This window comes from Macaca mulatta, chromosome 2, assembly GCF_049350105.2.
Source record: "Macaca mulatta isolate MMU2019108-1 chromosome 2, T2T-MMU8v2.0, whole genome shotgun sequence".
In the NCBI taxonomy this organism is placed as follows: domain Eukaryota; kingdom Metazoa; phylum Chordata; class Mammalia; order Primates; family Cercopithecidae; genus Macaca; species Macaca mulatta.
In genome coordinates this window covers 54,928,407-54,940,004 of record NC_133407.1, presented here as the reverse complement: position 1 = coordinate 54,940,004, position 11,598 = coordinate 54,928,407, and the positions used below count along the sequence as shown (strand labels likewise).

At 38.9% G+C, this 11,598-nt stretch overlaps 1 protein-coding gene across 1 annotated transcript; it reads right to left on the bottom strand.

The window, feature by feature from the left end:
- Positions 1–3,098: 3,098 nt before the first annotated feature.
- On the bottom strand, positions 3,099–9,606 carry LOC144339465 (uncharacterized). The gene is made up of 3 exons (XM_077994097.1): positions 9,536–9,606; positions 7,387–7,622; positions 3,099–4,200 (listed from the first exon to the last, which is right to left on the bottom strand). Exons 1-3 carry the CDS (start codon positions 9,604–9,606, stop codon positions 4,187–4,189), a joined length of 321 nt encoding a protein of 106 aa, XP_077850223.1. The 3' UTR covers positions 3,099–4,186.
- Positions 9,607–11,598: the final 1,992 nt, after the last annotated feature.

The following is an 11,598-nucleotide window of genomic DNA, read 5'->3' as shown; positions in this document are numbered from 1 at the left end:
CATCCTCTTTCCTGATATTCTTTTCTCTTGGCTTCCTGTAGATCTCTAGCCCTTCTCAGTCACCTAAGAGTGTACCCTCTCTCTTCACCATTTGCAAGTTGCTACAGGTCAGCACACTCTAAGCCCAAACCTGTAACACTGACAATCAGAACCCTCCTTAAATCTTGGCAATTGAGGCCTCTGTCCCAAGCCCCACACTCTAGAGGACTGTCTGGCTTTCCTCTGATTGCTGGCTTCACTGTAGGGCATAGACTAGCAGAGCAAGGGGGCATGTCCCTTCCTTTCTAGGCCATACGCCCAGCACCCTGGACCTTGAGCCTTGAACTATCTTTCTACATTTAATCTATTGTCTTGTTCATTGAAATATTCCACATGAAAAAAAAAATACTGGCTGTTTTATTAAACAGGAAAACAAGCATTTTTTCTGGAGTACGTTTTGATCTTGGAAAGGATAATAATATTGTTGGAGAAAAAATTAAAAGGAAAATACAACCCATTATTTAATCCTATAATATTAAGCAGGAAACAATTCAAAGAAAGCAAACTATGTCTTAATATTCAATTGTTTATACTTAGTTTATAGACTGAGTCTCACTATTGTGCCTAGGTTGGTCTCAAATTCCTGGCCTCAAGTGATGCTCCCACCTTGGCCTCCCAAAGTGCTGGGGTTATAGACATGAGCCATCACACCTAGCCAATATTTAATTTTAGTATATGGAAACTCTGCAGTTTTCCTACCTCTATTTGGGGACTTGAGAGAAGCATATTTGGAAAAGAATTATTTATTTGAGCCACGAAAGAAAAATGAGTCATTTCCAGCGGTATGTTGGCAAGCTCACAATGCAACAGTATGTTGGCAAGCTCACAAAGGAGCTTGGTAAATCTGTGAAATTTGTAAGTTCTGTCAGTGAATGGAAGGGTCAGAAACTCTTAGGTAGGGCAAAACACTAGTAAAATATTTCAAAGTTCAGCTGTTACTAAACTTTTATTTAGATTGAGATTTCAAAAATTCAATTAATTTATCTTGCTTTAATGAAATAAATTTCGGAAGTAAGAACATGATATTTAATTTGCAGATTATATATGAGTAGTCAAAGTAATATCAGAATTGTATTAAATACATTTTCCAACAATTGATACTTACTGTTACTACTCAAACACAAGCCACCACCATGGTTATAAAATAAGCTGATTCTTCATGATTCTGGCTTCCATTTTGGCACACATATGCAGACAAGAATGCTGTTAAATTTACTTCTCACAGTTATATTTTCATCTGAGGTTGGTGGAAGCTTTAGGAAGCTTGAGAGGAACATCACAGGCTCTATCAAGTTGTTTGGCCCCAACATTTCAGCAAACAGGGTCTAAAATAAAACGCATACACATACACACACATTCTAAGTGTCAAAAATAATTTTGAACCAAGAAGTGCGCATTCATATATGATATGATCCAAATGGTCTTAAATTACATATTCTCAGAAAAATGATACCACTTTAATATACAGAAATTCAAATATTGTAAAATAAGAATTATTCTAAGTGAAATGAATCCTCATTTACCCATCATTCAATAGGAATACCATTATGGGTCTATAATTCTGCGTGAAATAGTGTGAAGACCAAGTGGAAACAGGTAAATTCATCATCCTAAAACAAAACAAAACTGCCACCAACAAAAACCTTGGAGCCAAATGAGACATGAATGACAAAACAAGATCTTACCAGAGATATAGACAAAGTTATCTGAGATAATCATAAAGATGTAAGAGAAGGAAAAGAATTTCAACTTGGAGTGAACTGGAACTTGAAAGGAAAGTAGAGTTTGGACAACAAACTTAGCAGAAGGCCTCTCAGTCAGATTAAATGAGCTTAGCCTAGAGAAAAACAAAAATATAGGAAGAGAGAAGTGCAGGTCTTCTGCTATTCCTATACTTCTGGGCGTATGACAGTGGGTAAGAGGAGACAATCCTTAAGAAAAATTTAATAAAACACACACACGTTAAGGAACAAACAAAGGAAACCATCAAAAGCCATGATAGAAATATTGAAAAATTGAGTTTAGTTAAGATTAATAATTTGTGTTAATCAAACTGCCCTATAAAGTGATTGAAAAGGCAAGCTACGTGACCAGATATGGAGGCTCACGCCTGTAATCCCAGCACTTTGGGAGGCTGAGACAGATCACTTGAGGCCAGGAGTTCTAGAGCAGTCTGGTCAACATGGTGAAACCTTGTCTCTACTAAAAATACAAAAATTAGCCAGGTGCAGTGGTGGGCACTTGTAATACCAGCTACTTGGGAGGCCAAGGTAGGAGAATTGCTTGAACACAGGAGGCAGAAGTTGCAGTGAGCCGAGACTGTGTCACTGCACTCCAGCCTGGGCGACAGAGCGAGACTCCATCTCAAAAAAAGAAAAAAAGAAAGGAAAGAAAAGACAAGTTACAATGTGGATAATGATATATGTAATACATATAAATAAGAAAATATGAAAATATTAGTATAAAGTATAACAAACTCATACAAAGAAGGAATAGACCAACAACTCAATAAAGTAGATGAAAAACTTCTACAGTTTTTTCATGGAAGGCCTAGTTATTGAGATTTCAGAGAAAAAATCCTATTCATTTTTCAAGTGTATATTTCAAAAGGAAATACCTATAAAACAAGACGGTAAAGTAAGCAATGTTTTAACATCCTCTCTATTCTCCAAATATTATTAAAATGATGTTCAAGGAGAAATCTTAATATAATGATCTCAAAAATATTCATATAAGTGTCTGGGAAAAAAGAATATTAACTGGAATAGAGACATTTTGTAATAACAAAAAGTTCAGTTCTCCAAGATGACATAACAATTCTAAGTGTATATGCATGTAACAACAGAACTTCATAGTTAATGAAGCAAGAGCTGAAAAAAGTAAGGGGAAAGACAGTAATACTAAAAATTATTGGCCAGGCGCGGTGGCTCACCCTTGTAATCCCAGCACTTTGGGTTCCTAGGCTCTCCCGGCCCACGGGATAGTCGAAGCAGGCCCTGGAGGAGGGGGTGGGAATTTGGGGAACAAGAGATACGAGAAATGGAGACAAGACAGTGCTCTGATCAAGTCTCGTTTAATGGCGGTAATGCAGTGCCTTATATACACTTGGAGGGAAAGGGGTTGGGCCAAGGCGAAAATGATCTCATAGTGGAGGCGTGGCCAGATAGGTATTGGTTTCTCTGGTCGAACGTCATGTTGCACCTGCGCTGTCAGGTAGTAATTTTCGCGGGCGCGGGAAAAATGGGTGAAGAAGCAGCAGGAAGAGCGCCATCTTCAACGAGGTATTAGTACAGGGGAAAAAAGGCAAAGATAGGGAGAAGGTGTGGGGTGGAAATGAATAGAGCTCAGGCGTTCCCAATCGTCAGCTATCATTCGCTATGGCCGGGGCATGCAGCTCCGGACAGGTCTCCCTTTTAATTATTTTATGATGAGAAAACAACCCCTCGGGAACTGCGCCTGTCTTAGGTTGGGTCAACTCATCCCCACCTTCTAGGCCCGTCATGGGATAAGGCAGCAGCAAGGGCGGCCCTCCTGTCTTAGGCTCCGATGGAGATAGTGTCCTCTTACCCGTCATTGACTGTCCAGTTCAGCACACAGGGGAGGTGGTCTTATTAAGGCAAATAAGACTCACCATTTTCAGTCATCTCAAGGCGATGATAATGGACCTGTATAGGTTTGGCCTGGAAGGCCTCGATTTGTTGTCTGACGAATGCCATAAGCTTATTAAAGATTATAGGCCCGAGAGTGAGAAAGAGTAGAAGAGTAAGTAAAGGACCAAGAAATGGCAGGAGATAGGGGAGAAGTCCATCGAGTCCAGTCCACAAGGGATTAGCGACCAGACCTTTTCTGCGCTCTTCTAGTTCTTCCTGTAAAGTCTTTATCTTATCTCTGACGATTCCGGATTTGTTGGCGTAAAAACAGCACTTTTCATTTCCATGACTGGTCTGGCATTAGGTAAGCTGTCTTGCCCGAGCAAGTCACCTGGGTGATTCTGTCTGACGGAGGTTCAGATACCTGTCCCCCTCTGCAATCACAAGGCTGGCCGTATTGTTTTCGTAATAATTCTCTTGCCTTATGAGGGTCACCAAAACCTGCATAGACTGTCACTATGTTATATAGAGCGATTATTCTCCAAAGGAATCTCATGTTAGGCTTCATTTTCTGAAAAACAAGAAGGAAAGAACTTCTCAGGGAGATTTATCTTCCCTGGACTGACAATGGTTATGATTTATTTGTCTTACCAATCTTTCAGGCAGCCATCTGGCTGCATCATTTTTTTTGTGAGAAGATGCATACTGAGCCTCTTCCCCAAATTAAAACTGGATCGGGGCCATGCCATGAATTATCAAGTGGATCTTTCCATTTTACCATTGCAAACTGTTTTTGAGATTCAGGATGCCAGAAACGATCGGCAGCCGATTTTCCATGACTGTCCAAATTTAAAAAATTAAGGATAAACAGGGCATGATTGAGTATGTTTCTAGGGGTACCCTTCACGGGGTACCAGCTCCCCCCTTTTAATTTTGTGATAACAGTTTTTAAAGATAGATGAGCTCTTTCTATTATACCTTGTCCTTGGGGATTGTAGGGAATACCTGTGGTATGTTTAATTTGTAGGGTATTACAGAATTGTAAAAAGGTTTTGGCTATATAACCAGGGCCATTGTCTGTTTTGATTTGTTTGGGTATTCCTAAAATAGAAAAGCAATGCAATAAATGAGCTATGACATGTTTGGTGGCCTCTCCTGTTTGGAGAGTTGCACTGACGAATCCACTATAGGTGTCTATGCATACATGGATATATTTTAGCTGACCGAATTCTAAGTGGTGAGTAACGTCCATTTGCCAAATTTCGTTGGGGATGAGTCCTCGGGGGTTAACTCCTAGATAGGGAACAGGCAAATACGTTATGCAGTTGGCACATTGTTTAACTATTTGTCGAGCTTGTTCTCTGGTAAGTTTAAACATGAGTCTTAAGGTTTGGGCATTTAAATGATGCAAGGCATGTGCTTTTTGTGCTTGTTGCAAATTGTCTGTAGGCTCTGTGGCTATGATTTTTGTTGCCGCGTCAGCTGTTGCGTTACCTTGAGTTAAAGGTCCCGGTAATCCTGAATGTGCTCTAATATGCCCAAGAAAAAAGGGAGTAGTCCTTTTTCGAATAAGTTGTTGACATTGTAAAAATAGGTCAGCTGTGTCTGAAATATGTTTAATTTGAGGCACAGTCTCTAAGAGGGGTATTGAATGAGCCAGGTAGGTGCTGTCTGTGTAAATGTTAAGTGGCTGACAAGGAAAAGCTGATAGTGCTGCAATTATAGCTTGCAATTCGACCAGCTTAGCTGATGTATAAGTGGTCTGGAATTTAACGACTACATTATTATAAGTGTAAGTGGCAAGTCCTGTGGAAGATCCATCAGTGAAAATTAATAATGCGTCATTGAGAGGTTCTTTGCTGGTAATATGGGGAAACACAAACGCATGAAGTTTGCAAAATTGAATAAGTTTGTTAGGTGGGTAATGGTTGTCAATCGCGCCAGTATAAGAAGCGCAAGCAATTGGCCAGGCTTCCGTATTTTGTAATAGCCAATGAATGTGTGATTGAGTGTAGGGCTGTATAATGGTAGAGGGTTCTATTCCAAAGTATTTTCTACTGTTTTCTCTTCCCAAGATAATTAGATCAGCTATGGCATCATAATAAGGCAACAAAACCTTTTTAGGGGAGGAGGGCAGGTGTACCCACATAATGGGATTGTTCTGCCAAAATAGGCCAGTAGGGGTTATTGTTGTGTTAAAAATAAGGAATATTAATGGCTGAGAATAATCAATACTGGTAACAAATTGTGTTGCAATGGCATGTTCTACCTGTTGGAGTGCCATTAATGCTTCTTTAGTAATGGACCTGGGAGATTTTGGATTAGAGTCTCCTTTTAATATATCGAAAAGAGGTTTTAACTCTCCTGTAGTGAGTTTTAAGTACGGCCGAAGCCAATTTATGTCTCCCAGTAATTTTTGGAAATCATTTAAAGTTTTTAAATGATCACGACGTATAACAGCCTTTTGATTAATGATTTTGGGTCCATTAATTTGAAAACCAAGATAGGTGTATGGATCTTGTAATTGTACCTTTTCTGGGGCTATTTGTAGTCCAGCTGCTGCCAACTCTTGTTTGAGTTGAGCAAAGCACTGTAAGACTTGTTCGCCAATTTCTCCTGCTATTAAAATATCATCCATATAATGTATAATATACATTTGTGCCCACGTTTTTCTGACTGGCTCTATAGCAGCAGCTACATATTTTTGACACAAGGTAGGACTATTAGCCATACCCTGAGGTAAGACTTTCCATTGATAGCGTTTCATTGGTTGTTTAAAATTTGTAGATGGAAGACTAAAGGCAAATCTTTTTTGGTCAGCAGGATGAAGGGGAATTGTAAAAAAGCAATCTTTAAGGTCAATAATGATTTTAAAATATTTTTGAGGAATCGCAACCGGTGAAGGTAATCCTGGTTGTAAGGCACCCATAAGGATCATAGTGATATTTACTGCTCTTAAATCTTGTAAACGCAAAGCATGCCTACAAGACCAAAAACCTCATCACCTGGGTACATGGTAGATAAGTAAATAATGGTCTGCACCCCAGACGCAGCAAATCAGAAACTTGGAGGGCAGAGCTCTGCAAGCTGTGATTGAACAAGCCTCCCAGGTGAGTTTCATGCACACTGAAGGCTGAAACTCAATGAGAACCATTGTTTTAACCAATTAAAATACAATCTTCAGGTGGTTCATATACACTGCCAAAATTGAGAAAGCTTGAGAATCACTGAATAGTAATAATTATTTTCAGATGGTACTCGACAAATTTACAAAAACTGCAAACATGCAAGACCCGCCCAGCCATCCGCACATCCACTGGGATCCACTCCCACGATCACCCTCGAGGGAAATGAGACCCTCCTCCGTATCTTGCGGAGGCTTTGCAAGGTTAGAACGGGAGCTAACCTTTAAAATATGCTCTGTCTGAGCGACCGCAGCCACGACTTGCGGATCGACCTCCCTCCCATCCACCAAACCTCCAATGAGGTTCCAATAAGAGAAAACAGTCACAGGAATTTTTTCTGGCCCAAAAGTATTATAATAGTCCTGAAGACAATCCCCTACTCTACGCCATCTTTTAATATCAATAGTTCCTTCCTGTGGGAACCAAGGGCAAATATCTTTTACAAAATCAAAAAATTTAAACAAATCATTACCTTTAACCTTTACTCCTCGTATCTTTAAAGCCTCTTTTAATTGTCCTACATATATTTCATGTTGGCTTAATTCTTGTCCCATTTCGGACGCGTCACTTACCTTCGATCCTGACGCGGCAGGTTCCCGCGGTGATCGGTTTAATTCCTTTTGTCTTTGTTAGCGGTCGACCATCCTTTGGCGTCCTCTTCCTCACAGTGTCCCTCGTTTCCAGGTCGCTGTTCGGGCGCCACGTCTCCCGGCCCGCGGGATAGTCGAAGCAGGCCCTGGAGGAGGGGGTGGGAATTTGGGGAACAAGAGATACGAGAAATGGAGACAAGACAGTGCTCTGATCAAGTCTCGTTTAATGGCGGTAATGCAGTGCCTTATATACACTTGGAGGGAAAGGGGTTGGGCCAAGGCGAAAATGATCTCATAGTGGAGGCGTGGCCAGATAGGTATTGGTTTCTCTGGTCGAACGTCATGTTGCACCTGCGCTGTCAGGTAGTAATTTTCGCGGGCGCGGGAAAAATGGGTGAAGAAGCAGCAGGAAGAGCGCCATCTTCAACGAGGTATTAGTACAGGGGAAAAAAGGCAAAGATAGGGAGAAGGTGTGGGGTGGAAATGAATAGAGCTCAGGCGTTCCCAATCGTCAGCTATCATTCGCTATGGCCGGGGCGTGCAGCTCCGGACACTAGGCGGGTGGATCACAAGGTCAGGAGAACGAGACCATCCTGGCTAACACAGTGAAACCCCGTCTCTACTAAAAATACAAAAAATTAGCCGGGTGTGGTGGCGGGTGCCTGTAGTCCCAACTACTCGGGAGGCTGAGGCAGGAGAATGGCGTGAACCCAGGAGGTGGAGTTTGCAGTGAGTCGAGATCATTGCACTCCAGCCTGGGCGAAAGAGCAAGACTCCGTCTCAAAAAATAAAAAGAATTTAAAAAAAGTATTAGTTGGCGATTAACACTCTTATCTCATTAATTCTTACATGGTCTAATAATAGGTTATTATTATTAGAAAAATATTCTTTTAATTATTATTATTCTATGATTAGAACAAGTATGCAGAAAAACAGTAGGCATAAAAAAATTCAGTTTCTTGTACAGCCTCCACAAGTTATAGGTAATGTCAGAGCAAACACTAACATTTCATGGTACAAATGTACATTTAAAATTAATTCAAACTTTTATAAAAGCACTTATATCAAGAGTTGAATCTTTTTTAAAGAATTCTTTCAAAGGAATCATCAACTCCAGATGCATTGAAGTTTATATTTTAAATGTTATCAGAAATGTATCCCAATGTTGTGACAGTCCATAAAATACTCTTCCCACTTCTACTAACAGTTGTATCAGAAGAATGAGCCTTCTCAAAACTAAAAATTATCAAAACTTAATTGCAGTCTTGCATTTGCCAAGAATAACTGACTTCACTTTCAACTATGTCATTTGAAAATGTACAGGGCACGGTGGCTCCCGCCTGTAATCATAGCACTTTGGGAGGCCGAGGCAGGCAGATTGCCTGAGCTCAGCAGTTCGAGACCAGCCTGGGCAACATAGTGAAACCTAGTTTCATGCAAAAACTTAGTCAGGCGTGATGGAGTGCACCTGTAGTCCCAGCTACTTGGGAGGCTGAGGCAGGAAAATTGCTTGAGTCCAGGAGGCAGAGGTTGCAGTGAGCTGATATCATGCCACTGCACTCCAGCCTGGGCAACAGAGCGAGACTCTGTCTCCAAAAAAAAAAAAAAAAAAAAGAAAGAAAGAAAGAAAGAAAAAAAGAAAGAAAATGAAGCAAAAAAATAAATAAATTTGAACGATAAAATAAATTTACAAAAAAGTGGGCCAGAAAATCTTATGATCAATCAATAAATCACACTGAAAAATTGTTTTTATTCAGTTGTTATTCATTATATTATACAAAATGATGCAAACATGGTTTTGCAATTTGTAACTTTATGTTGTATTCATATCACTATTACTCCTATTTTATAATATAATACATTTTTTTAAAGAAAAGTCTTTATGTTTTAATATTTTTAACTGCATTTTTAAGTCTGCCTTTTGAATAAGGTGTCCTTTATTTTTACTTTGCTCTGCACTCCACAAATTATGTAGCCAACTCTGATATGCACTTTTATATGCACATTGGATAATATGGATGTACAGAGGAGGGGGCTAGACTATTATGATGCTTCCCTAAAAGAACAAATACATGAGCCCGTGTCATGAATATCAGTGTACTCAAAAAACCACAATAGAGCTAGTAGTTACAAAGGCGAAGACATGGGGTATTTCCTTCGTGTTGTGTAAGCATTCCCAGACTCCGCACACAGTAGTAGCATTGTAACTCAGCTTAAAGGATTAAATGTGGAAGAGAAAGTTTCTGTTCTCTGAGATCTTTAGGCAGAGTCTAGGGGCACCCTTACTAATAGCTTTGGTGTCCTGTCATTAGCAGACAAATTGGTCCTTTCCTGGTCAATGACTATTTTCTGCTCTTCTTCAATAATAGATAATCCTGCTAGTGAGAAGTGCTGTGGTGTGTGCTGTCAATACTGTTTTAAATTTGAATGGCTATGATAATATGCTGTACTGATTTACAGCAGTTTTAGTCCTGGCTTAGCAGGGTTAGTGTTTTTCTGTAGCAATAAAGGTAGGTTTATTTGGTGGCCTCTGATTCTCAATATCCCATAACAGTGCAATTCATTCATAACACTTTTATGGGTCAAGCTATTTTACTTAGGTGAGGCACAACGTATTTCTTGCCTCTCTATTCAGCGAGAACTATTCAGTGACCATAATGTCAGATATACCAAAACCTGATATTCCAAGTTTGTGAGCAGATTCCAGTATTCCTAGAAAGAAAGATATTTACTGAGAAGTTCAAATAAATTTGGCAATAAAAAAACAAATCCAAACCAAAATAAGTTTCCAAATGCTTGAGAAGAGTCTTGATTTGCTACTGAAAACATAATTAATCATCAGTACATATTGGGGCCATGCAAAATCTCGATTGTGATTACTATTTAAATTCCAAAAGTATTTCCCTGAACAGTTTTGAAAACTTGATCACAGCTAAAAGTTTGAAAGTCATTGACGTTACCTGACTGGATGAAATTTTTTTAATGCAAATGAAACTTTAAATTAAAGAAAAAAATATCCAAGCTCCAGGTTCATGGTAGGCTGCTATGATGGTTTTCTAGTGTTCTGAGGACAGTGCTCAGAAATGCCATTTTCACCCTCATTTTTGGCCACTTGTGCATTTAAGGGAAATCTGCTCCTTTATATTGAATGCACCACCACCGTTTTTCTTGGAAAGAAAATGCTATCTTATTCTCTCCATGCCTATCTTTATCTAATTAAATCTCATAGATTTTGCAGGAAGCATTTCAGCCTTTTCTTAGATGCCTGATTTTCACGAATCTTTTATAATGATCTTATATCGCAATGGACTTTCCAAGAAATGGGACTAGGATAGAAAATTTGAGATAAGTAAAAGTTCAATCTAAACTTCTCATTACTTATCAACATATATTCCAACTGCAGCAAAGATTTAAACATAAAAAAGAAGCCAGGAAAGCCCCAGAAGACACTAAAGGGGAATTATTCTATAGTCTTAGAGTGGAGATAAACTTCTTAGCTATGAATCAAATTCTAGAAGACATGATTTAAAAGACCAATAAATTTTGATTTAAAAATGAAGAGTAGTAAAAAAAACATACTTCATCATGGACAATTTATTGTAATAAAGACAGAAGACAAATTGGGAAAAATTGTATTTTCTTAATATAGAAATTTTTAAAAAACAAAAACCCAATTAAAAATTGGACAAAGAAGCTTCTTGGAGTTCAAAGGAAAATAGATGCAAATGACTCAAACATAAAAGAATTTAAAAGTTGCTCTTAATAAGTGATGTATAAAATTAAATTATACTAAGATACCGCTTCTCAATTATATTGGAGAAATGAAATCCAGAAAAATCATAACACACTTTATTGAGAAGTTAACAAGACAAAGGTATATTCATGCCTTATTTGTAGGAGTTGAAATTACTAAAGGACAATTTTGCAAAGAGTAGCAAAATTACAATTGGCCCAACACATAGATTATTTATTGATAAAATCTAGCCTCCAAATTAAATATGTTATTATATAATACTGTATTCATCTGTTCTCATGCTGCTAATAAAGACATATCTGAAACCCGGTGATTTATAAAGGAAAGAGTTGTAACTGGCTCATAGTTCCACGTGGCTGGGGAGGCCTCACAGTCATGGCAGAAGAGCAAGGGATGTCTTACATGGCAGCAGGCAAGACAGAGCTTGTGCAGGAACTCCC

Bases quoted from the DNA above. Each gene is read 5' to 3' on its own strand.
- LOC144339465 (XM_077994097.1), bottom strand. From the start codon at position 9,606: ATGCTACTACTGTGTGCGGAGTCTGGGAATGCTTACACAACACGAAGG. The intron at 7,623-9,535 runs GTAACTACTAGC...CCATTAAACGAG, and splicing joins TACCCCATGTCTTCGCCTTT to ACTTGATCAGAGCACTGTCT.